The sequence below is a fragment of the Maniola hyperantus genome, chromosome 2 (genome assembly GCF_902806685.2).
Source record: "Maniola hyperantus chromosome 2, iAphHyp1.2, whole genome shotgun sequence".
NCBI lineage: Eukaryota > Metazoa > Arthropoda > Insecta > Lepidoptera > Nymphalidae > Maniola > Maniola hyperantus.
Window position 1 is genome coordinate 9,045,417 of NC_048537.1, and position 26,318 is coordinate 9,071,734.

The following is a 26,318-nucleotide window of genomic DNA, read 5'->3' on the forward strand; positions in this document are numbered from 1 at the left end:
CATCGACTTTTGGGGTACATGTAGTACAAAAGTTCTATTAAAATCTATATCTAAAAATTTTATAATAGTTACCTACTTACTAGAAACATAAATTATTGTGACCTGGGTTGGTCTTATTTTCTTAGGTTAGAAGGTGTAGAAAAGAAAGTCAGAAATGAATTCTAGAATTTAATAAAATCAAAAATTGTTTTCTTTGTTACACCTTGTTGAATGCAGCAATATCAACACTTTGCACCTGAAATATAAAATCGTAAGATTATTATCACGACAAACGATTTAAATAATATTTGAAGAAAAAAGTTATAAGACAATAGTATGATTATTATGTTAACTTTTTATAAGTGCGACATATTTTATCTTATCTATACTAATAATAAAATTTTGAAAACATGTGATTCTGTTATAGTACCTACGTAACCATATGAGGTTAATTTAAGGTAAGTAGTTATTTCTAAATTACAGACAGACACTTCAATTTTATTTATTAGTATAGATATAGTTAACTGTTGCAATTTCTTCCTTATTCTAAACTAGATGATGCCCGCGACTTTTCCGCCGCGTGGATTTTTCAAAAAGTGAAGTTTTTTTAAAAAGTGAAATCCCTTGGGAACTCTTTAATTTTCCGGGATAAAAAGTAGCCTATGTCCTTCCCCGGGAGGTAAGCTAACTATGTACCAAATTTCCTCAAAATCAGTTATACTGATGGTCCGTGAAAAGCTAGCAGACAGACAGACACACTTTCGCATTTATTATATTAGTATAAAAGTACGGATTATCACGGGTACACAATACGGTATTTGATGTCGAAAATAAATTATTTCTCAGTGATTATTAAATAGAGGGTCTTCAAAAATACGTAAAATCCACGTCCCTTGTTAGTTTTAACTGTAATATCCATTTGAAAGTGTAATATCCATTAAACTAAAAAAGCACGTCAAATCATTGTGACGTCACATGCCAGTATTTCATAGAAGCTCGCATACTAAGCGCGTGTATTGACGTTTGATAAACAGATACTGATTTGACTAGTTGTCAAATACCGGATTGTTTAGCAAATGGAAAGTGTGGAATAATGCGCACCTAGTGTAGTATGATTACCTTTCCACATTAAACTTAATTTTTGAAAAACTTTCCCTTCAACGATTAACTATCGAAGTTTTTTACTTTCGAACTTTTTAAGTAGCGATTCAACGATTAACGAAGTTAACTATTGGATTAACTTTGTCCACCTCTGCTCATAATCTACCTAAAATATCTGTTTTGGTTAACTTACAAGGTCTTCCAGCTTCTCAATTTCTTCAGTTAGCCAGTCAACGGATATCTTTTCGTCTTCAACAACACAAGATATTTGCAGTTTTTTGATACCAAACGCTAAAGGTACAAATTTCGCCGCGCCCCAGAGCAATCCGTCATTGCTGATCTTTCTAACAGCTTCTTCCATTGCTTTCATGTCTGTCTCATCATCCCACGGCTTTACATCCAATATAATATTTGATTTTGCAATAAGCACTGGTTCTGAAATTACGACAATCATGTGTTATTTATTAGTTTCATCAAAAATGGAAAGATAGTAGATAGAAGATATTCTTAAAATAAAATAAAAAGTAGGAGCGAGACAAAGCATATTAATATAGTCATCATGATTATATTTTGGTTAATAATGAGTTGTCCATAAAAATCGACGAAATTGACTAAATTTTTTTTAATACTGATCGACACAGTTTTATGTAAGGATCATTTCATTGTATCGAAAGAAAAAATCGGGACCTTAGAAGTTAATCAAATTTTAGTAAATATTTTTTCATACAATTTGTATGTATACTGGTAGGTAGGTAGGTAAGTAACCTAATAACACTAATGGTTCAATTGATGTTCAATATGACATCTCACCTTGCTTTAATTGTTATGCGCGTGTTCAGAACACCTGTAGTGGTATAATGAATAATGACGTGTGGGAATTATGGTTTAAATGAGCTTTTTTAAAACTTTGGAGTGCCATAAAAATGTTCCTCTTTTCAACTTCGTGTAGTAGATATGTCAATCAATCATCTCAAGCCATCGCCAGCCACTATCGAGATCTCTTATCAAAACAAATGGGTTAGGTTAGGCCATAGTGATGACCTCAGTGATGATAACCATATATATGTATTGAGCGCGAGAGGAGGGCACTTGACTTAAGATGCAACATGATCGCGCGAAGATTTTACCGCTGCAATGAACAAGTAAAGAACACTCTTTTCAGAGCGTTCTGTCGATACGGTGAAATGATCCTTACATGAAACTGAGTCGATCGGTAATTAAAAAAAAAATCTAATTCCTAAGACAGTTTTCCTGTGCCTCCTATGGTTTTGGATTTCCCCCATACTGTCCAAGTTTAAAAACCGGCCAAGTGCGAGTCAGGCTCGCACAACGAGGGTTCCGTACGTGTGAGTGACGTATTTTTTCGGCATATTGCACGATAATTCAAAATCTATGATTCATAAAAAAAAAAAAAATTGTTTTAGAATACACAAGTGAAGCTCTTTCATATGATACCCCACTTGATATAGTATCTTACTTCAAAAATTGAAAATACTAATAGGCTACTTGACAATTTTTTTAAGTTGGTCTCAAAACCATTTAAGACCAACTTAAAAAAATTGTCAAGTAGCCGATTATTAGTTCATGACCCCAACTTAAATTTTTTTTGTGTGATGTAACCACAAATTCACGGTTTTCAGATTTTTCCCCGAATGTCTGCTATAAGACCTACCTACCTGCCAAATTTCATGTTTCTAGGTCAACGGGAAGTACCCTGTAGGTTTCTTGACAGACCGACAGACAGACAGACAACAAAGTGATCCTATAAGGGTTCCGTTTTTCCTTTTGAGCTACGGAACCCTAAAAAACACTGAATAGTAATATATGTTTGCCTTGACTCTAAAATATTACAAAAGTACAAACTTTTGGACTTTTTTGCATTATATGCCGCAAGACGCTCTTCTCTCAGCTTAGTTGCTTCAGCATTTTCCTCTTCATCATCTGATCCAAACAAATCAACTCCATCATCAGAATCTTCAGACACTTTAGCTGCTGCTGCCTAAAACAATCCATGAAATGTTACAATGAAACCAATAATAAGCGGGGGTGAGTAGAAGAAATGGAAATTTGGCATAGCTTGAGCTGGCTGTATCCAATGATTCAACTCTCAGTTGTAATCCACATGGTGTGGCATGCTGAAGTATTTCTGGTATTAGAGAACACATACCTTATATGGTTCTGATTCGGCAAGCTTGAGCTGGCTGTTTCCAGTGTACCATTGATTCAACTTTCATTCTTGTAATCTATAATATGGTGTAGCATGTTGCAGACTGACATGTTATAAGTGTTTCTGGCATTAGAGTACACATACCTTAGGTAGTTGTGATTTGGCTAAACTTGACCTGAATGTTTCCAATGTTCCATTGATTCAACTTTCACTCGTGTAATCTATAATATGGTGTGGTTTGTTGCAGGCTGACATGTAAAGGCCCATTTAGACAGGGGGGATTCTCGTATCGATGATAACATTATCGAAAGAAGATCATGCTATAATAGCATTTCCACTTTGGCGAGAATTGCCTCGCATGGAATATTGATTGTGTCCGTGTAGACAGAATTTTAAAGCAATAATCGCAAGTTTTTGTGTCAGTTGCTACCATGAGTGAACTGCGCGAGGGTGTTTTAATTATGTCTGCTCTTCTTAGACAAGAAATACTTAATAAAAGGAAAAAGATGTTGGGTTAAAAAATGGATAGCGAGAAGAAACGCTCTTGGAGCATCTAATACGTTGTGCCTTGAATGACAATTGGAAGATGAAGAAGCAATATTTAAGATTAACTGAAAATTTGAAGGATAAATGCGACATGTTTACATTCATCACTAAACTCGAATGGCAAATCTCGCACTCAAAACGATTCGAACCGATTGGTACGATACTCGTATGAACATGACAAAATAGCATACGAGTTCATGTTTACACAAGTCGGGATTCTCGTAAGCTAGAAACTTCTTACTATAATTTCGCCGTCTAAACAGATGCAGGCAATTATCGCCTAGTGATAATTTCCTTACGAATCTCGTATGACATAATCGTAGGCGAGAATTTAGTTCTTGCCTCTATGTAAACATTTTGATGCGATAATGTTATGGTGATTATTGCTTGCGATAATAGCATACGATTTCTCGAACGGAAACGTGCGAGAATCGCCTCCCGTCTAAATGGCACTTTATAAGTGTTTCTGGCATTGGAGTACACATACCTTAGGTGGTTTTGATTAAGCATAGCTTAAGCTGGCTGTTTCCAATGTTCCATTCATTCAACTTTCACTCTTGTAATCTATAATATGGTGTGGCTTGTTGCAAACTGACATGTTATAAGTGTTTCTGGCATTAGAGTACACATACCTCAGAGGTGGTTATGATTTGGCATAGCTTGAGCTGGCTGTTTTCTATGTTCCATTGATTCACCTTTCATTCTTGTAATCTATAATATGGTGTGACATGTTGTGGACTGACATAAGTGTTTCTGGCATTAGAGTACACATACCTTAGGTGGTTCTGATTTGGCATAGCTTGAGGTGGCTGTTTCCAATGATTCAACTCTCACTTGTAGACTAAAAACCTGCTTGCGTAGCTCATCCATAGCCTTCTTCAATTCCGAATTTTCATTTTTAAAACTGTTAATCTTGTTACTGATTTCAGTGTTTGGCACTCCGGCCAATGCAGCTACGCTATCCATCTGTAAAATTGAAAATTTTAACTTAACTAAATCTAAACTAAAATCACAGTAAAATATTGTGAATCTATAAATTGACAACTCATTTTGCTTTTGCAACACTATAGATAGCCTAGGGATTAAGATGTCCGCCTCCTGTTCAGATCGGGGTTCGAACTTTTCAATTACTGTTTTAAGTAGGCAATTAAATATCACTTGCTTTGACAGTGATATTTAATTACCTACTTGAACCCAACTTGGTATTTGAATCTTACTTTGAAAGTTGCAAATACTAATTGTTTGTTCGTGAACACATTTTAATTTTTTTTTTTGTGATGTGACCACAAATTCAGTTTTCGGATTTTTCGCCTTACGTGTGCTATAAGACCTGCCATTTCATCTGGCTGAGATGGCAATCGGGGTATAAGGCGGGGAGACGCCCTGCACACCCGCACGCCCTTCATGATTCTAGGTCAGTGGGAACTGGGAAGTACCCTATAGGGTCTATAGGTTTCTTGACAGACACAACAGACAGACAATTAATTGACCTTATTTAAATAATAACAATCTTTATTTCCAAAAATATGTGAGAAAAAGTTTTTGACCACTGGTTCTCAAAAAAGCAAACACGGTGTCATGAGCCAGTGGGTTCCTTTTTTCCATTACCGACCCTAAAATCGTAACCACGTCGCCGTCACCATTACCGCTGCTATGGAGAGAATTATTCTCTAACTCTTACTTTGCTTCTGCTGGTCATTATGTACGCTGACTGACACTATTGATTTAGACTTCGAGATGCATCAAGCCACTGGCTGAGCATTCTCTGTTCTCTCCCGCCTTTGCCTCTCCAGCAGCTGCTGGTCATTGTGTTATGCTCTACCTGACACTGTTGTCGAACCTAGACCACAAACAGCCTAGCCTACAACGTAGGTCAGAGCAACACAATGACCAGCAGAGATGAAGGGAACATGAGAGAGAATAGTACTCTCTCCGGCGGCGGTGGCGGTGGTGATGACACAGTGACGATTTTGTCCATTTTACTCTACGGAATTAGAGCGCATGGTGTGCGATTTCAACTTACACATTCCAGGGAGTTCTTGATATGTTGCCGTGCTTTCGCTACTTCACTGGCTAGTACTGACCCTGTTACAACCGCAGGTGCTTGATTACCCTACGACATAGATAAAAGATTAAGTCACACAAAATAAAACAAAGTAAATTCAGAATTTTTCTTTGCCTTACCTACCTAGTATACCTACTACTATGTAGTATACCTACTAGCTAATGCCCACGACTTTGTCTTATGTAGATATAGATTTCATAAAAATCCAGTGTGAACTCTTTGAGTTTCCAGGAAAAGTATTGTATATCTGCCTCCAGGCTGCCAGCTCTCTCAATACCAAATTTTGTAAAGATCTGGTCAGCAGTGATTTGTGAAAAGTTGACATATTTATAACATTAATATGGATGTATTTTCTTTTCCACACTTAGATGTTATTCCAATGCCATGCCATGCTATTCCAGTATGGGTCGGCAATTTAACACAACTGGTGAGAGGTTAGGCATAAGACTGTTGGCTATTTATAGTGATTTCTGAGGCACAGGGATTTAACACAGCCAACTTTCCAACTCCGGGTTTCTAGTATTTCTGAACAGAAAAACTCAAACTATTTAGTCAAAGCCAGGACCCCATGTCCTGCAGCTGGATAAGGTAGCCACTAGACTAGACCAATGAACCTGCTGATATGTACTGTGTGTGGGGGTTTTTTCTATTCATTATAGGCACATGCTTGACCACAATCACACTTGATGGAAGTGATGATGTGGCCTAATATTGGACGGGATGCTGGTTTTGTCTGCATGGATTTCGATTTTTTAATAATCCCATGAGAACTCTGATGTTTCATGGTAAAAATTAGCCCATGTTAATTCAGGATATAAGCAACCCCCATTCCCAGTCAAACTGGTTCAGTCATTATGGTGTGGAAGAACACATAACAGACGGAAACAATTAAGTGGGGAAACCAACCCAGAGCGAAGATGACGTGGAAGAATAACAAACTTCCATACATTTACATTTATAATATTAAGTAGGTAAGTACTATAGTACCTACCTACATTAATTTTACATAAATCTTACTGGTACCTAGGTACCTAGTAAGATTTATGTAAAAATATTAAATAATATTTAGTTACCTTTGAAAGGGATTCATAATAATTGCGTTCTGCATCTGTGTAGATAGTTTTTTCTAGCCAAACTTTTTCATGTGCAAGAGCAGACATTTTTCTGAAACAAACTTTTTTGAATGCCTTAGGTTATGCACTTTTATAGTAAATATTAGGTCAAAGTGTACACAATAGGAACAACCTATGGTTTCACTTATTAAGAAAGTGCTTACACGTACATACTAGTAAATTACCTACCTACCTACCTACATTTTAATAAACTTAGGAACTTACTAGGTAAACTTATAAGTTTACTGAAATCTTTAAATGCAAGTTTACTATCTTTCGCGTAAGTAAATGAAAGAAAATCTTTTTAGGAGTTTAATTTACTGTTTAGGTTAGAAATGCGGCAACGGCAAGTTGAAATAATAACAATAATTTCATACTAATGATAAAAATTATATTTAAGTAAATAACTTGTATTATAAGTTATGTTAGTTAGGTACACACTTTTGCAATAATTGTTTATTATAGTCCAGATAATTTTACTTACGTTACAAAGTTTTTCTTGGCGAAGGGGTTGCAAATAGGTATTCAAAATTTTGAAACGAAAGGTCAAAGAACCCACCCACCAAGTTCAGAAAGTACCACAGAGTACTTGAAAGTACCAATGAGAAAGAGACACCGTGACCGGAGACAGGACACGCAGCCTTTGCACTTCACTCGGGCTGCCAGGTGAAAAAATGCAGAATAATAATTTACAGGAGCCCTAAAAGTCGTAAATAAATTAATCTTCCTTCAGAGCTTCCGAGACGGTCAAGCGCACCGACCAGAAATAAAAGATAAAAGGGTCAAGCGCAGACAGGTGAAGCTTTGTATAATAAAAATAAAAATCGTAGTGATTATAAATATGGATTATACCTATACAGTGCGACAAGGCTCTCTTGGCACTTCAATGACATTGACAGGGGGGCACTGTTGGAGAACAAAAGAACACAGGGGACACTTGACGGCAACGTTAGTTCCAATTTTCGCCACGCGCCAAGATAGCCTTGTCGCACTGTACTCTGCTGTGATAAAAATCCCAGAGTATTGAATATAATCCTCACTCCTCAAAACACACAGATGTCATAGATATATTACCTAGATGAGGGGGCAACTCACAGATACCTATCTAAATATATAAAAGGAAAAGGTGACTGACTGACTGATCTATCAACGCACAGCTCAAACTACTCGACGGATTGGGCTGAATGCAGATAGCTATTATGACGCAGGCATCCGCTATGAAAGGATTTTTGAAAATTCAAGTCCTAAAGGAGTGAAATTTGTGTAGACCACGCGGATGAAGTTGCGAGCATAAGCTATACCAGATATGCAACTAGCGTGGCCCCCTCAGCCCCTCTCGCTCAAGCAGAGGTACTTACTTGTGAAATGTTATTCCGTCTATTTTACGTTCGCTTCGGCTAATGTAGCCTAGTACTAATACTGCAACCCACCATTGCACAATAACATCAAAAACAAAAACAAATCAATTATTTCTTTAAAATTGAGTTTAAAATACTTGAGTCAACATAACATTTGTTTGTCAAGATCTCATGTACAAATACATCTTGACAAACAAAAAAGTGGCCACGGTGATAAGGACAAAAGATTATCATTGTGTCACGTTCTAATAAGAGTAAGTTCAGTATAATGTACTCTGTGAGTTCAGTGTGATCTGTGGTAGTCACAGAGTATCAATAGCAAAAAAATGTCTGACAATTTTATTTTGAAGAATATTAATTAAATCAATGATACATACCAAAGGTAGAACCAAATTAAATATTGGTAAATAGAAATTAATGGTTAGAGAATATTTTTTTGCTTTAAAATACAAATATGTTAATGTAAACTAAACTACCAATTTGGTAGAAAAATTAAACATGGGATGCCTTGACCACAGAATAATATATCGAATTTGTCCAGTCACAGTAGCGCGGTCTGTTATTGCCTTTTGATACTAAATGAATTGAAGTACCATAAGAGTACCATGCTATTTGTTCTAAGCAGGGTCATCAATCTTAGAACAAATAGCATGGTACTTCAATTCATTTAGTACCAAAAGGCAATAGCAGACCGCGCTACTGTGACTGGACAAATTCGATATATTATTCTGTGGTCAAGGCATCCCATGTTTAATTTTTCTACCAAATTGGTAGTTTAGTTTACATTAACATATTTGTATTTTAAAGAAAAAAATATTCTCTAACCATTAATTTCTATTTACCAATATTTTATTTGGTTCTACCTTTGGTATGTATCATTGATTTAATAAATATTCTTCAAAATAAAATTGTCAGACAATTTTTTGCTATTGATATGGTAGAAATTGGGCAAAAAACCTCTGGTCTGTGCTGGCGGTCGTAATGTTTTCTGATTTTGCTATTTTCAATACCTTTTGTAACTATTTAAAGCCAGTTTTTAGTGATTTCACGCTACGTTTAGCAAACCAGTGAACCTAACCCACGCTAAGTAAGCTGTCAGAGATTCTAGTGTTTTGAGACCAAAGAAATTTTAAGTTTTCCGTACCCATGTTTGAAACAGGACTCCAGTGTTTTGAGACAGAACTCCAGTGTTTATTTACGAGACAGGACTGACTCCAGTATAGTTGTAGTTAGGTACTAGTTAAGTTTAGTGAACATTTCTTACAAGAGGGGCTGTATTCCAGGCTGTTCAGGTTCACTGCAGGTTTGTAAATGCCATTGTAATACCGTCATATCTACTTTAATCCTTGAATGCAATTTTTATTAAATTCCTTGAACTTGATGACAATATGGTTCACGCATAGGTTTTTCTTTAAGTATTGGGCGTTCCGATCCAGTGATAGATTCTCTTGACGATTCGAGAGCACCTATTTACAAGTTTATTTGAATAAAGAAGTAGGTATTTCTTTAGTTTTTCTAGACCAAATTCCTATCATGATCAGCACATCGCTGGCTCACTACAGAGCACGGGTCACTTCTTAGAGTGAGAAGGGGTTTAGCCATAGTCTACCACACTGGCCATGTGCGGATTGGTAGACTTCACACCCTTTGATAACATTATGGAGAACTTTCAGGCATGCAGGTTTCCTCACGATGTTTTCCTTCACCGTTAAAGCAAGTGATATTTAATTAGTTAAAACACACAACTCCGAAAAGTTAGAGGTGCATGCCCTAGATTGAACCCCCGACCTCAGATTAGATGTGATTAGATTAATTGAGTCAGATTTAGTGAACATGTTATGAACTTGTGACCATACTTAAGATACTCATATTTTTACTTTTCAGGTTTAGAAAATGTCCTGCATGAATTTCCAAATCGTGCAAAAGATTTGGATCGTTTTATGACCTGGATTCATAATATTGATATCTTGAAACTAAACTACTCGGCACCAGACCCCAGTCTTCAGGCAACTTTATAAACTGTTTTAGGATAAGGAAGAGTGATTAGGATTAATTTTGGTAAAAATAAAGATAAGAATCCAAATATTTCTATTATTTAAAAATATGTGTTCAGATTAATTATTATAGATTTTTTTTTAATTTACATGATATGTTAAATTGTAAGGGAGTCAAATATTAATAAATAATTAATCTGAACACAATCCTACCTTCCATAGCAGTCCTATATGTATAGGTATGAACCTATAAAGCAGTCTATATATATAGGTAGGTATGTACATATTATAAATATTAGTTCCGTTCGTCAGATACAGATGGCGCTACTAAGCTGTTGCCACTATTAGCTCGCGAGATAGTACTCTATTTCCATATGTTAAAAGTACTCTGTGGTTCTAAGATTGATGACCCTGGTGGTAGTCATAGATAATATGTGGTAGTCAGGGTCATCAATCTTAGTACAAATAGCATGGTACTTCAATTCATTTAGTACCAAAAGGCAATAGCAGACCGCGCTACTGTGACTGGACAAATTCGATATATTATTCTGTGGTCAAGGCATCCCATGTTTAATTTTTCTACCAAATTGGTAGTTTAGTTTACATTGACATATTTGTATTTTAAAGCAAAAAAATATTCTCTAACCATTAATTTCTATTTACCAATATTTTATTTGGTTCTACCTTTGGTATGTATCATTGATTTAATAAATATTCTTCATAATAAAATTGTCAGACAATTTTTTGCTATTGATATGGTAGAAATCAGAAATTGGGCAAACAACCCCTTCTGGTCTGTGCTGGCGGTCGTAATTATTTTCTGATTTTACTATTTTTAATACCTACCTTTTGTGACTATTTAAAGTTGTTAGTGATTTCACGCTACGTTTAGCAAACCAGTGAAGCCAACCCACGCTAAGTAAGCTGTCAGAGATGACCAAAGAAATTTTAAGTTTTCCATATCCATGTTTGAAACAGAGACTTCCAGTGTTTTGAGACAGGACTCCAGTGTTTTGAGACAGAGCTCCAGTGTTTATTTTCGAGACAGGACTCCAGTATAGTTTTAGTTAGGTACTAGTTAAGTATAGTGAACATGTCTTACAAGAGGGGCTGTATTCCAGGCTGTTCACATTCACTGCAGGTTTGTAAATGCCATTATCTACTTTAATCCTTGAATGCAATTTTTATTACATTCCTTGAACTTGATGACAATAATATGGTTCACGCATAGGTTTCCGATCCAGTGATAGATTCTCTTGACGATTCGAAAGCACCTATTTAAAAGTTTATTTGAATAAAGAAGTAGGTATTTCTTTAGTTTTTCTAGACCAAATTCCTATCATGATCAACCCATCGCTGGCTCACTGCAGAGCATGGGTCATCTCTCAGAGTGAGAAGGGGTTTAGCCATAGTCTACCACACTGGCCATGTGCGGATTGGTAGACTTCACACCCTTTGATAACATTATGGAGAACTCTCAGGCGTGCAGGTTTCCTCACGATGTTTTCCTTCACCGTTAAAGCAAGTGATATTTAATTAATTAAAACACACATAACTCCGAAAAGTTAGAGGTGTGTGCCCTGTATTGAACCCCCAACCTCAGATTAGAAGGTGGACGTCCTAACCACTAGGCTATCACAGCTTGACAAGGTATATTGTATCTTAAACTTTAAAGTGTGTTAAAGCAGATTACTGATGAATTTTGTAAAAGGCTTCTACAGAAATGTGAATTGAGTCAGATTTAGTGAACATGTTATGAACTTGTGACCATACTAAGATACTCGTATTTTTACTTTTCAGGTATAGAAAATGTCCTGCATGAATTTCAAAATCTTGCAAAAGATTTGGATCGTTTTATGACCTGGATTCATAATATTGGTGGGGATATCTTGAAATTAAACTACTCGGCACCAGACCCCAGTCCTCAGGGAACTTTATCAACTGTTTTTATTAGGATAAGGAAGAGTGATTAGGATTAATTTTGGTAAAAATAAAGATTAGAATCCAAAAATTTCTATTATTTAAAAATATGTGTTCAGATTAATTATTATAGATTTTTTTTTAAATTTACATGATATGTTAAATTGTAAGGGAGTCAAATATTAATAAATAATTAATCTGAACACAATCCAACCTTCCATAGCAGTCCTATATGTATGTATTATATGTATAGGTATGAACCTATAAAGCAGTCTATATATATATAGGTAGGTATGTATATATTATAAATATTAGTTCCGTTCGTCAGATACAGATGGCGCTACTAAGCTGTTGCCACTATTAGCTCGCGAGATATAGTACCTACTCTATTTCCTTATGTAAAAAGTACTCTGTGGTGGTAGTGTTGAGAAAGTTTAAGTTTCCTGCTTTTATTTCCTGTTTCATTGTAATTTGTAAAATTATTAGGTAACTAAATACTAATTATGATTTGTAGAAAATGCGATGCGTTGGCGACTATACTTATAAGGAAGGAATACTGGTATTGTAATACCTGCTTTACAACTAACACAAATCATAAGTTTCGAGCATGCCTTGGTAAAAGTAAAACAATATCATCAAATGAGAAAGTGTTGATCTGTTTATCAGGTGGTGCAGAATCCACCGTATTACTGGACTTAGTTCATAGCGGTATTACCTTAAATGGCACCAAAAAATTAAGGATTATTCCTTTTTTTTTGCATATTATTGGTAAGCTATTTTTGATCTCTTGTACTTACCTACTTCATATTTAGACAATTTTTAACATTTCTATCTTACCCATAGTATCTACCGGCCCAGCAGATTAGATGACTACTTACCTTGTAAATACCTATATTAAGATGCAGTCAGGCTTAAGTCTGCACTGACTAATCACTCAGTAACCCAATAATGCCATTTCATGCGGAGCTAGTCTCATAGTAAGAGTAGAGGTGCTTTAGCAAATTCATAAGAATAATTATTATTTTTAGAAACCACTACAGAGGAAGGCACAAAGAAAGCTAATTTTACTATGGAACAATGTAAACAGTATAATTTTAATCTCTATGTGATTAATATAGAGGATTATTATTCCACAAATAATAATATACTATCAAACCCCAATACAATACCAAAGACAAAGTCGAAGATCGTTAATAATATAAGGTTGAACGTTTCTCCTTCAATTTATCATGATTTAGTAATAAAAATAAAAAGACACTTATTTCTTAGAATTGCTAAAGAATTAAACTGTAAGATTGTTTTTACTGCTGAAACCACCACACAACTAGCAAAGAGGTTGCTGTCTAATCTTGCACTTGGACGAGGGTCACAAGTAGAAAATGATATTGTAAGTACCTATGTGTAATACAATATAATCACATTATAATGATTACCGTTTAAATTATAAAATGATTGTTTTACTTTATTTATGTTGTGTTTATGTCTAGGGATTTGCTGATCAAAGAGATAAATCTGTCAGAATATTAAGGCCTATGAAAGATATAATGAATGAGGAAATTGATTACTTTGTAAAAGTCAAACAACTGAGTTACGTTCATGACTACAGTAATACAAAAATTGGTCTACAGTCAGTGATCAATAACTTTGTTGTGGATCTTCAAGACAATAATTATCCTTCTACTATATTTACTGTGTGTAAAATTGCTGATAAAATTGGATCAAATGAAAATACTACTGATGTGAAAAATTGTACATTATGCCAGGTACCTTACAAATTTTAATCTCAATGATTACTTTTAAAAATAAACATAAGAATTTCAATGTTCTGCTTTAAGCAGATTCTCTAATTAAGGACATTGTGTACAAGGAACATTGTGAAAAGGATGGTTACATACAAGAGATGAAAACTGAATGCTCTGAGGTGGTCACATTAGCATTATTGACAGTAGAAGCGAGGTCACTGAGTCTACTTGAGTTAATTGCACTTGTACACAAGGGGGGGGGGGCATGGGGGTCATGACCCCCCCCTGGGCTGCGTCCAGGACCTAGGTGGACCACTAATTAAAATTGTTAAACATAATGTTTTTTATATTTTTATATTCCTAGATTTTATGTAAGTTCCTTCAATACTAATTCAATTTAATATAATATTTTGTATGATGGCAAAAACATTATGTTCTTGCGAACAAACGCATCCAAAATTTGAATTTTACCGCGCCACCGCTACCTTTCATCGAGATGTCACATTTCGTGTGACGTTCTTCAATGATTGAAGAACATCACACGGCACTTGCCCAGGGCCCACGATCGATTGGGGCCCAGTAGTCCCTGCCAGATCACCAAACTATAACAGACCAACCGATATTTTAATACCCAAAAACATATTTATTTCGATAAAATCAACGGTCAAATTCCCGACAGTAAAAACCTCTAAAAGTAAAAAATAATATGTATTATATACCTATAATGTATTGGTCGGATTGGTCCTTTACGTTTATTATTTATAGTAAAGTTTTTATTATCCAAGCGCTCGTTGCATCTGGGAACCCCTAAAGATAATAGAACTATTCTTTATACAACAGATGACTTTATAGTTTTTATTACAAAATTTCTGCCATTTATCTATATCGTTATACAATATTTCTGACATTTATCTTTTCTTTTTTTGTAAATAATGTCATAAATATTGCGCTCGCTTCGCTCGCACGTTCTGTTCACTGCGATTAAAAATCCCTTCCGAGATGCAAGCTATCACTGAGTAGTACCTACCTACCTACATTTGGCCGTGAAAAAGTACCTTACAAGATGACAGACAGACAGAAAATTCCGCGCTCGCTTCGCTCGCGCTTTTGCTCTGTATTAGTTGTTGCCCGCCCGCAACCTTGTCCGCATTGATTTAGGTTTTCAAAAACCGTAGGAACTCTTTGATTTTCCGCATAAAAAATGTATGCAGGTTTCCGGGATGAAAGCTTTCTCTGTGTACTACCTGGTCAAAAAGATAGACCGTCAAATGGTAACAGATAAGTAGATAGAGACGCTTTCGCATTTATAATATTAGTAGCTACCTTATGATTTTTTTCGTAAATATATGAAAAATTTCGCGCTCGCTTCGCTCGCGCTTTTACTTTATATTGGTTGATGCCCGCAACTTCGTCCACATAGATTTATTTTTTTAAAATTTCCGTGAGAACCCTTTAACTTTCCGGGATAAAAAGCCGTTTCCGAGTGTAAACTATCTCTGAATAGTACCAAATTTTGATTTAGAATATGGACTTTGAAACGATAACAGATAGATAGAAACATTCGCATTTATAATACGTCTAGAACGTGACTTATCTGCTTTCTTTGCCTATTCCAAGAAAATAGTACCTACTCTGTCAAGATCATAGGGGCCCCGTTATTCTAATGTGCCCAGGGCCTCCAATAGGTTAAAGATGGCCCTGCGTGCGGGTGTGCGGGGCGTCCCCCCCAACCCCCGCTCGTCATACCCCGATTACCAACTCGACCTGTCGCAAGAGGTCGAGATGTTGTGACTTGACCACGACTATGTGACCCCCCCCTGGCACCAAAGCTGGATCCGCCCTTGCTTGTACATCTGTTTGTCTGTCAGAGCCTTTGAATTACTGAAAATAATTACTCCAATGTTAAACATATGATGTAAAGTGATGGCTGCGCCGAATATTGTATAAAAAATATGAAAAGCTATTAGAAACTGAAACTTGTGTATAAGTTCAGTTTCACAATAAATAATAGTGAAGTTGAACTTCTTACGTTCACTCTCAGCATTTTAACAGGCGAATGTCTCCAATCTTACTCTAACTCTTAGGCTCTTTTCACGTATAATGTTAAAAGTTAAGATCTATGGAATACCGCGAGGTCTTAGTTTAGGGTGAACTACTAGTTAAACTGGTAGCAGAAGGAAGACGGTGGGTAGTGGGTTCAGAGCATACACACTTCAAATGCAGGGTAAATAAATGGCTTTGCATTTATTGTAGAGGCACAGACAGGAACTTCAGAGCATTCAAGCAGTGTGGTGTTGTCTATTTTATCCTACTAACACTTTTTTGAACTAGCCAATTCTTAGTTTTACAGATTTGTGTACTACTATGTACTCTTACTAGAGGGGGCCCATTAGACTAATTGTTGGGCTATTTTCAGAGCAACATTACATTGCAGAGTGGCAATTTAACTGCTGTTGAGGCTACAATATTTTCACGAAAAATGTGTTTTAAACAAGCTGATGCACATGATAAAATTGAAGTAACGCAGAATATAAGTGAAGATAAAAATCCTATGTTTCCAAGTATATATGAAACATTATGTTATGGTTGCAGTAGAAATTATTCTGAGTTAGATATTTGTAAAATTCCTCATTGAAGCGATTTTAATAATAAAGAGAATATTTAAAAGCTTTTTATTTATTAGGTTAGTTTGTTCAGGTATTATCATCCTGTCGAAATTGGAAACTGATTTATCGACTAGACTGCTTCCAATCGGATTGAATTGAAATATAAACATGTGTAGACTGGATGACAATATATTTTTCGTACCACTTGCTCAAAAAAGTGACATTCAATGCCACAAAAAGCGTACATAACAATAGTCATTTTTAATCTGTTAAAAACAGGGAAAGAAAATTGCACTGAATTTCATTCATCCCCTAGGGAGAGAATGTGATTTAAATTTGGAATACTTAGGTACCGAAATTAATACTGAACTTTTTTTTTTTTTTTTATTCAGATACAAGATAGCCCTTGACTGCAATCTCACCTAATGGTAAGTGACGATGCAGTCTAAGGTGGGAGCGGGCTAACCAGGAAGGAGTATGGCAATTTTTATTAAACCCATACACCTTTGGTTTCTACACGGCATCATACCGGAACGCTAAATTGCTTGGCGGCACGGCTTTGCCGGTAGGGTGGTAACTAGCCACGGCCGAGGCCTCCCACCAGACAGACAGACTACATCTGTGTTTTTTTTTAAATTACCAACATAAAGAATGTTTAACAAATCCAATTTAGACACAGCAAAAACCAAGAAGGTTTACACCATTGAGTTTGTATATAAAGCATTATACATCTTTTTGAAAAAGGAATACGCATTTATTAGGCCGTATGAGATTGATGCCTTTGCTTTTCCGACAAAAAAATATTAGTCTAGGAATTTGCCGCGTTTTTGTTTTCTTCAAATACATAAACGTTAAGTTTATTTTAATTTATTTTTATAAATAAGTTAATGTTCTAAAAATACGTTTAATAATTAATGCTTATATCATATTATTATTGTGTTAATTTTTTCGCAAATGGTACGAAAAGTAGAGTATTTACCTCGGTGATAAAGCTGTCTTAGTCTTGGGTGAACTTAAATCCCTCGCTTCGCTCGTGATTTAAGTTTTTAACACCCTCGCTACGCTCGGGAGTTAACCTCGAGTCCTTCGTTACGCTCGCGATTTAAATCGTCACCCGCGACAGAACACACTGCTTTATCCCCTTGGTTAATAATCTACTAATGTTGGATGATCATGGCACGCTGTCTCAGTCAGCTGATGGTATGAGGTGGATATTTGAACTCTGATGGCAAATTGTCGCTAAGTTCCCAACTAACAACACCTATGTCAAAAGTAGCAATGTTACAGGAGAGCGAAACAAACTTGCTATTTCCTGAGGTTTGGATTGTTTGATGGATGTAGTGCTAATACTTTTTACGGTTCCGTACCTGAAAAGGAACCCTTATTGGATCGTTTGGATTGTTGTTTGCCTGTCTATCGTGTCTGTCAAGAAAACCTATACGGTACTTCCCGTTGACCTAGAATCATGAAATTTGGTAGGTTTTTTAGCACAAGTAAAGGAAAATATCCGAAAACCGTGAATTTGTGGCCACAAAAATTAAAATGTGTGCGACAGGGTCTTCTCCGATTGGCCGAAGGCCCGGGCCTCGAGGCGTAGCCTCCTTACCCGGGCAGGGCGCGGGGTATCCCGCCGTCAGGGGAGGGGGGGGGGGGTCATGTTACCCCGGTTTTGGCATTCTAGCCGGAATTTCACCAGCTAGGGCCCGCCATCTTGGCTTGGGGCCTCGTGGCCTGGTTGTGTTCCCCGCGCTGCGGGCGATAGATTCGCCATCGCGCACGGGGGTGGCGTCTGGTCCGGTGTTGATCTCCGCGCTACGGACGATAGGCTGGCCATCGCGCGCGGAGATAGTGTCATATCCGGTGGGTCTCGCGTCGTCATCATCATCGCTAGGATCGCCTGCGTGCCACGCTAGTGGTGGCGATCGTAGGAATTCCCGAGGCAGAGGACACCCGGTCGGTGGTCGAATGGTCAGCGGAGCGATGCCGTGAAGGTGTGTGTAGGTCCGTTGTCCGCGCGCGCAAACATGCGCCGCGCAAGTGTACGGACGTACTCCTCCACGGTGGGCGTCTTGAGGTCGCGATGAATGACATCATTCCTCACGTACCTCGGCGCTCCTACGATCATGCGTAGGCACTTGTTCTGCTCGACTTGTAAGCGGCTCTTCTGGTGCTCTAAATACTGAACAGAGAGCATACCAAGCAGGAGCCGCGTACGTCAGACGTGAGCGGACATAGGCTCCGTAGATCCGGAGCTTGGTCTAAAAGTGAGAGGCTTGAGGATGGATCGTGAGGATCTCGTACAGCATCGACGTGGCAGCCTTGGCGTGATTCACAGTGGGGATCATGCTCAGGCATTGTCGATGCGACACCCCAAGTAGCACACCGAAGTCTGCCACTCTATGCCCTGCCCTCGCAGTTGGAGCTGACGTAAAGGCTTCCGGATGCCGAACAGGATCGCGGCAGTCTTCCCCACGTTGACTGCCATTCTCCACTTGTCCAAAATTTGTTCACGATTAAATAATTAATTTACTAAATCACATGTAGATGGCGCCGTCCGTCATTAACTTGCAGAGGTGTACATAAAAGTGTTATATCTTGTACAATGGTATGGAACATACAGACAGACATAAATTCCAAAAAAAATTGTTTCGGTGCATATATCAATAATGTTTCCCACGATTAAATTCTTTAAAATATATTTAATGTACAGACATCGTCCAGATACAGTTTTATTATAATTTATGTATTAACTAGCGACCCGCCCCGGCTTCGTATGGGTGCAACTGCAATGTGGATACTAATGTGGTGTCAGTGAAGAGTGATTAATAATAATCCACACTTCCATATTAATATTGTAATGCGACCACTGCCGCCGCCTGTCTAGTTTTGTTGCGCGTCGTTAGTTTTAATTTTACGATATTTCATATTATTTAAATTTTGTGATATCTCCTAAAAATAACTCTAAATTAAATGATGTAAAGGGCAATTTTAGTCTAAATTGAATAGGTACTTTAGATGATCAACTATTTTATTTTGATAAGATTATTAGTATAGTACGATTCAAACTTAAATGCGCCCCCCTGACGTTTGCGCACGTTGCGCAGAACACACATTTTGGGTGTCCGAGGTAGCGGGGAGGGTAACTGCGCACGTGTCGCAACTTCACGCAGACGCAGTAAAAACACCTTCGAAAGCAAGGCTTTCGGATCACATTTTAAAATTATAAAAAGGTCTTCACCTGTGCATTCTAAAACAGATTTTTATTTATTTCTATGCATCAGTTTTTGAATGATCGTGCAAAATGTCGAAAAAATACGTGTGTAGTACGGAACCCTCGTTGCGCGAGCCTGACTCACACTTGGCCGGTTTTTTTGTACTTTTGTTATGCGATTTCTCCGCCAAATATGAACCGATTTTGATAATTCTTTTTTAAATAATTTTAAGATTCTTTTTTTGTTTGGTAGGTTATACTTTGGAGGTGGTACAAGATCAGACTGAAGGCTTTTCACCCCAAAACTGACTACAATAATCTTGATGGCTCAACTGCCCTCGAGTCTTACAAACCAATCCTTTCAAAGGAAGTCTTTTATTTACGAAACGCCATATAAAGTGTCTTACAGATGGAACTTCGAATATGGATGTCGAATTATATACTTAATGATATTTTTTAATTAATTTCAAAACAATAACAATAAAGACTTAATATAAAATTAAGTTTTTCGATGGGATGTCACATTCCAATACATAGGTATGATTGCATTACTGTATAGCAAACGAAAAATCCAAACCAAATACAGGCAAAGTTAGTCTGTTTATTAAGAAAATTTTGTTGCAACAACTTTAAGTTATCACTCTAAAAATAAATTATAATGAATGAGGCCCATTTAATGTTGACGATCGATTCGATTTTTGCTATATTATGGGACACTAACATAACTTACTAAAAATATACTATAGAAGCAATATTTTATTTGACATATCTAAGAATTAAACTTTACTGGTATCTTGAAAATCATGTAATGAAAGAAACATTTTCATCTTAAAATTTTGTATTTATCACACATATCTACATTTTATTTTTATAACATAAATACAAAATTTTAATAGAAGTACCAAAAAAAGTCGCTAACCAGTATGCGCAAATGGTACGCGGGCGTTATCAGTATATCATACAAGTAATTACAATATCAATACCATAGGTTAATTATAAATGCAAAAATCAAGTGCAATGAAACTCCAGATGGTTTTTGTTATTTCAATAATTCATATTGAACCTCACAAAATGGTGGATGTGTTGAGACCCTTAAAACTTTAAAATTTCATATACGTAAGATACTCGAAAGTAACATTAGAATACATTTCCTTGGACTTGGTGGTTTGTACCAGAGATAAAACACTTTAAAAACAATTAATAAACCAGATTTCACTAACATTAAATACTAAATTAAATTGTCTTTCCAAATTATACTTCAGTAGAATATTGGAATTACATGAGAGTTATCAACTGAACAGAAATGGCGCTCCTCACAGTGTCCCGTGTGTCAATTTGCTATCACTGGACTATATTTGGTGTTTCTCTTAACTCCCTTCTTTCTCAGGAATTCTTGTACAGGTAATATATTTCAATACATAGTGTTATAAAGAGCATTACAGAATTCAATAACAATTACTCTGCTGCATTTATTGGTCCTTGCAATGCATTAGGACTAGGAGAATTAGACGATACCATTCTGCCTTGCTCCTTCACAATCGGATCTGAAAACAAATATGCAAGTACAACATTAATAACATTTTAATTAGGAATCAGTCATGCTGGTAAAAACATAATTAAAACTTAAAGGGCTCTGATAAGTATTAGAGACAAGAAGAGGATATTAGGACTTATATTAGAACTATAGCTGAGTATTCATTATGTTCCCAAGCAATGCACTACAGACTTCTGCCCTAAGTGTATACAAGGCAACTGTAAGAATTTGGACTGGTGGCTTGTAACACAAATTCCAACCGACTGCAAAGGATAGTATTCTAATTCTAACAACAAGCAGTCCAAATCCATTAGTATAGACATTTAGAACATACATCTGGACTGGAACAATGGCCTTCAAGCTACAGCCAGCGAGCAAGACCAGCCTGTGACAGCAAGATGAAAATGCCTAATATCAGTTATCCACATAATATACATATTATCAAAGTGCCATATTTCATTATGACTACAATGTATTTAAAATGCAGAGAAGTCATACAAAACTATCTAATGTTAGTGAAGAAATCAGTGCGGCCCATATTCTAAAAAGTTTTGAGACCCCTGGTTTGGAAAGTAAAAGTAAGAGAATGGTGTTCTTCCGTGAAATAATATGCTTATTATAATCAATGTGTTGATGACTGTGAAATACCACCGTTATGTCGAGTTTTGCTCTTTTACTTGATGTCAACAAGGTTAGAGTCAAAGCAATGCGACACTTGGACTGTGTACCAGTTTACTTTGTGTGACATAATAATATGAAACCTATATAATAAAAGAAAAAGCTGGCTGACTGACTGGCTGATATATCAAGGCACAGCTCAAACTACTGGACGGATTGGGCTTAACTTTGGCATACAGCTAGCTTTGCTATTATGATGTAGACATCCGCTAAGAAAGGATTTTCGAAAATGCAATCCCTTAAGGGGTAAAACAGGGGTTTGAAATTTGTGTAATCCACGCGGACAAAGTCGCGGGCATATGCTAGTTATAAATAAGAAAATATGTCTGCCTGTCTGTTAACTTTTAACAGCCAATCCACTTCCCTGATATGACAAAATTTGGAGAGATGCCCCAGAGAAGAGACATCTAAGGCTGCTTTCATTCCAGTAAATCAAATAGTTCTCATGGGATTATTACTAAACGCAAATTCAAACAGACAAAGTCAGACTACATTAACTCTTATAATCCATACTAATATTATAAATGCAAAAGTGTCTCTCTGTCTGCTTTTCACGGCCCATCCATTTAAGCAATTTTGATGAAAGGTACTGAGATAGCTTGCATCTTGGGGAAGAACATTGTTAAGAGTTCCCACAGGATTTTAATAAAACTAAATCCACCCGGTCACAGACAAAATCGCGAGTGTCACCTAGTAATATATGAAAACTAAGATTTGTGTTTGAGCATTTTGTTACCTATGTGTTCATGCATCATTCATCTAATTCAGTTGAAACTTTGTATAGGTTTTGTTGGCACTTACATAAAGAACATAGTATCATCTACATACAATAAATTGGCATAATATGTACAACAACTTGTTTAGTCTAGATATATAAAAAATGCTGTGTACACATTTTATAGATACATTTATCAGCCTGTGTTTGTTTATAAGTGTCGTAGTTTGTGTTAAATCAATGTATTGTGTGTGTTCCTAATAAATAAAATAAATAAATAAGTAAAATGATTTATCGCTAAATGTGTAGCTGATCGCAAATCTCGAGAACATCTGAACCGATTTCACTAATTCTTTTTTATATAATATTCCTTGAAGTACGAGGATGGTTCTTACGGAGATAAAAATTTAAAAAATTGCCTGAAAAAGAGTCAACTGTTAGGCGGTACGAAGTTCGCCAGGTAAGCTAGTAAGTTAATATAATAAATAAGCTTGAAAAAAACGCTAGACTTACAGAAGTAAGGGTGTTCCATTGCTTCGCGAGCAGTGTACCGCTCGTAGTGGTCATAGCGCAGAAGGCGGTCGAGGAAGTCTAATGCTTCTGGAGATACCAAATGCTGATTTTCTGAATGTACAAATCGTTCCCATCGTTTACGTGAATGTCTGAAAATTATAATTAAATGCCATTTATCATTCAGTTGAGAATTGATTGACCAATTGATGTCATATTACAATCAAAATAATTGAAAGTTGAAAAAGAATCTTTAAACATTTATTTTCACAAACAAGAAAACACATGTTTGATAACAGCAGTCTATTATCAATGTGAAAGTGTCTGTCTATAGCTTTTTAAATTAAATGATTTAATCAATCAAGAAAATTTTGCACAGTACAAAAGTTCTTTAAATCTAGCTTTTCGTAGCATATCCGTTTAACCGATTTTGACAAAATTTTGTATGAAAATTGGATTTCAGGGACGGACAAAGGCTACCTTTGTCTCAGAAAAACAAAGAGCTCCCTGCAGGATTTTCAAAAACCTAAATCCATCCAGAAGTTGCAGGCATCATCTAGCTAAAAGTATTTGGAATTCGGAAGACTATGACGATAACAAGTTAGATATTGAGATTCACAATACTGAAAAAGGTACATAAATAAATTACCTGCCAAGAATATCATTAAACCGGGGATCCAATTCTATATGATATTTATCCAAATATTCAAATAGCTCTTCAGTACCCAGCACTTTGGCAATACGTACAAGCTGATCATAATTATCATGACCATGGAAGAATGGTTCCTTACGGAAGATCATGGATGCTAACATACACCCTAGTGACCACATATCTAGTGAATAGTCATACATTTGATAGTCAACCAAAAGCTCAGGACCCTAGAAAAGTATTATTGCAAAGATTAAATTATTTTATAACTAAAAACCACAATTTTATTCAAATCTTATTTTATAATACTAACATACCTTAAAGTACCTAGAAGCAACGCGAACGTTGTACTCTTGGCCTGGATGATAGAACTCTGCTAATCCCCAGTCAATGAGACGTAACTTTCTATTATCATGATCAATCATTACATTATGAGGCTTTACATCTCTGTGCATGATACCCATACTGTGGCAGTAATCTAAAGCCTTCAAAAGTTCATACAAATAATACCTGGAATATGTTTACAATCTTGGTAAAAATTCATTGGAATTCTGTTAGTTTTGATGTAAAATGATGATAAAACTAAGAAATATTAATATGCAAAATAATATTACGAAAGATTTCATATATATGATATTACGCATTTTAATTTAATACATAAGCTACGAGAGCTAAAAAGTACATCAAAAAATAATCATCAAAATGATAAGTTTACTGTACCTTATATCATAATCTGACAATGTTTGATATAGTTGCTTAAAATCAGTGTTATTCACATGTTCAAATATTAAAGCGGGTGTACGAGAGACAGGGTCTTTCACAACAGCTTGTAAAGTTATTATATTTGTGCCTCCTCTTAAGTTCTCTAATATTTTTATTTCCCTTTTAATCTTCTTCTTTTTTACAGGCTGCAAAAAATATTTGTTACAGTAAACCATTTTGTAAAATACAACCAATGATCACAAGATCTTCCAGAAACTTTGTATTGGAGTATACAAAACCACATAGTCTATACTAATTAGGCTGAATCAATATACAATAAGGCCTCACTTACCTTCAATATTTTAACTACACATTTCTCGTTATTTGTGATATTTATTGCCTCAAATACTTCACTGTATTTTCCGCGCCCAAGCTTGCGTACTAACTGATAGTCCTCCTGGTTGCCCCAGTCCACCACATAGCTTTCATAGTCCCAGTATTCTCTCGGTTTCTGTGAGTTAACGTCGGCATATACCCGAGCTCTACTAGGTACTGCCATCGTATTATAACTTTGCCAACCTAAGGTCTTGTCGACGAGGCTCTTACCGGAAATCGCATATGTCTTGAGTAATGATACTGTGAATGAAAATATTTTCGACGTCACTTTGAGATATTCACTATTTATTACACTTGACTATTGTAATTTTAATTGTTCAACTTGTCACTTGGAATCATTACTAGCGATTACGAACGATTACGAGTCACTTGTATTGATGTATAACCTAAAAAACGACATCCAACTGAATCACATAATTAAGATCAAATTAAGAGCCTTTTGGGTGCATTTGGAAGATTTTCTGATACTCTGGAGATATCAATTACGTCAGCTTTCTGATAGAGATTAGATACAAGAAAAGCCAAAACGATGACATGAAATAAAATTTGAAAGTCTTCAGGGAGAAAAACGCACGCCATTACTAGTCAAATGATCAAATGAATCAGGCACATTCCCATACCTAACACATTCCTGTAGATTATCTTATTTTAAACAATAAATAGTTTAAGCATACATAAACTTCTTGAAAATTAACAAATAATTGGAAGTCTACTAAACAAATTACACTTTTATCACATAACCGGCACAAATTCAGCGAAATTCAAGATGGACGCCTATCCGATCGTCCACCATTGCCGTTTGCCATGCATTTGCCAGTTGCCACTCTTGCCTTGATCTCCTCTCTCCCTCTTACCCCTATTTTTATCGTAAACAGAGAGATTCTGAGTTGCCAGCTCATAAGTTTAATCACCAACTCTGCTATAAAGTCTTGTTCAAAAATGGTTTACATTATTGTTTGCAATGAAAAAGGTGTCTTTTGTGGAATTAAGTGCTCCCAATATTATCAGATCTGTTGGTTTAATCTTAAATATATAAAAGGAAAAGGTGACTGACTGACCGACTGATTGATCTATCAACGCACAGCTCAAACTACTGGACGGATCGGCCTGAAATTTGGCATACAGATAGCTATTATGACGTAGGCATCCGCTAAGAAAGGATTTTTGAAAATTCAAGCCCTAAAGGGGTAAAATAGGGGTTTGAAATTTGTGTAGTCTACGCAGACGAAGTCGCGAGCATAAACTAGTAAATAATAAATAAATGAGTTTTATTTCAGGCAATAAAATTATAACCCATGACAATATAACTATGGAACTAGTTACCTACAAATAA

The 26,318-nt window shown here is 36.1% G+C and overlaps 3 protein-coding genes across 8 annotated transcripts; 1 reads left to right on the forward strand and 2 right to left on the reverse strand.

Annotated features, from left to right (window-relative positions):
* Positions 1-155: 155 nt before the first annotated feature.
* Positions 156-7,601, reverse strand: LOC117995010 (probable elongation factor 1-delta). 2 transcript variants are annotated; one of them, XM_034982998.2, is made up of 7 exons: positions 7,455-7,601; positions 6,932-7,022; positions 5,817-5,906; positions 4,568-4,759; positions 2,944-3,079; positions 1,274-1,515; positions 156-235 (listed from the first exon to the last, which is right to left on the reverse strand). In XM_034982998.2, the coding sequence occupies exons 2-7, from the start codon at positions 7,016-7,018 to the stop codon at positions 197-199; spliced, it is 786 nt and encodes a 261-aa protein (XP_034838889.1). In that variant the 5' UTR covers positions 7,019-7,022; positions 7,455-7,601; the 3' UTR covers positions 156-196. The 2 variants fall into 2 exon arrangements, with proteins under 2 accessions (XP_034838889.1, XP_034838913.1); XM_034983022.2 differs by having other exon boundaries at positions 6,932-7,032; positions 7,455-7,599.
* A 5,040-nt stretch (positions 7,602-12,641) lies between these two features.
* Ctu2 (Cytosolic thiouridylase subunit 2) lies at positions 12,642-16,652 on the forward strand. 4 transcript variants are annotated; one of them, XM_069503725.1, is made up of 5 exons: positions 12,642-12,728; positions 12,909-13,010; positions 13,271-13,629; positions 13,730-14,005; positions 16,401-16,652. In XM_069503725.1, the coding sequence occupies exons 3-5, from the start codon at positions 13,312-13,314 to the stop codon at positions 16,617-16,619; spliced, it is 813 nt and encodes a 270-aa protein (XP_069359826.1). In that variant the 5' UTR covers positions 12,642-12,728; positions 12,909-13,010; positions 13,271-13,311; the 3' UTR covers positions 16,620-16,652. The 4 variants fall into 4 exon arrangements, with proteins under 4 accessions (XP_069359826.1, XP_034834716.1, XP_069359828.1 ...); XM_069503727.1 differs by having other exon boundaries at positions 12,662-12,801; XM_034978825.2 differs by having other exon boundaries at positions 12,649-13,010.
* A 3,730-nt stretch (positions 16,653-20,382) lies between these two features.
* CkIIalpha (casein kinase II subunit alpha) lies at positions 20,383-25,813 on the reverse strand. 2 transcript variants are annotated; one of them, XM_034975978.2, is made up of 7 exons: positions 25,606-25,813; positions 24,942-25,225; positions 24,608-24,795; positions 24,205-24,397; positions 23,888-24,117; positions 23,242-23,390; positions 20,383-21,345 (listed from the first exon to the last, which is right to left on the reverse strand). In XM_034975978.2, the coding sequence occupies exons 2-7, from the start codon at positions 25,146-25,148 to the stop codon at positions 21,257-21,259; spliced, it is 1,056 nt and encodes a 351-aa protein (XP_034831869.1). In that variant the 5' UTR covers positions 25,149-25,225; positions 25,606-25,813; the 3' UTR covers positions 20,383-21,256. The 2 variants fall into 2 exon arrangements, with proteins under 2 accessions (XP_034831869.1, XP_069360151.1); XM_069504050.1 differs by having other exon boundaries at positions 24,942-25,371.
* Positions 25,814-26,318: the final 505 nt, after the last annotated feature.

Coding starts and splice junctions, on each gene's coding strand:
- LOC117995010 (XM_034982998.2), bottom strand. CDS start 7,018: ATGTCTGCTCTTGCACATGAAAAAGTTTGGCTAGAAAAAACTATCTAC. Junction 4,760..5,816: donor TCAAGAACTCCCTGGAATGT/GTAAGTTGAAAT, acceptor TCAATTTTACAG/ATGGATAGCGTAGCTGCATT. Junction 236..1,273: donor TTGAGAAGCTGGAAGACCTT/GTAAGTTAACCA, acceptor TTTATATTTCAG/GTGCAAAGTGTTGATATTGC.
- Ctu2 (XM_034978825.2), top strand. CDS start 12,746: ATGATTTGTAGAAAATGCGATGCGTTGGCGACTATACTTATAAGGAAG. Junction 13,011..13,270: donor TTTTTTTTTGCATATTATTG/GTAAGCTATTTT, acceptor TATTATTTTTAG/AAACCACTACAGAGGAAGGC. Junction 14,006..16,400: donor AAAATTGTACATTATGCCAG/GTACCTTACAAA, acceptor GGCTATTTTCAG/AGCAACATTACATTGCAGAG.
- CkIIalpha (XM_034975978.2), bottom strand. CDS start 25,148: ATGGCAGTACCTAGTAGAGCTCGGGTATATGCCGACGTTAACTCACAG. Junction 24,118..24,204: donor TTGCTTCTAGGTACTTTAAG/GTATGTTAGTAT, acceptor ATACTTTTCTAG/GGTCCTGAGCTTTTGGTTGA. Junction 23,391..23,887: donor TTTAATGATATTCTTGGCAG/GTAATTTATTTA, acceptor TATAATTTTCAG/ACATTCACGTAAACGATGGG.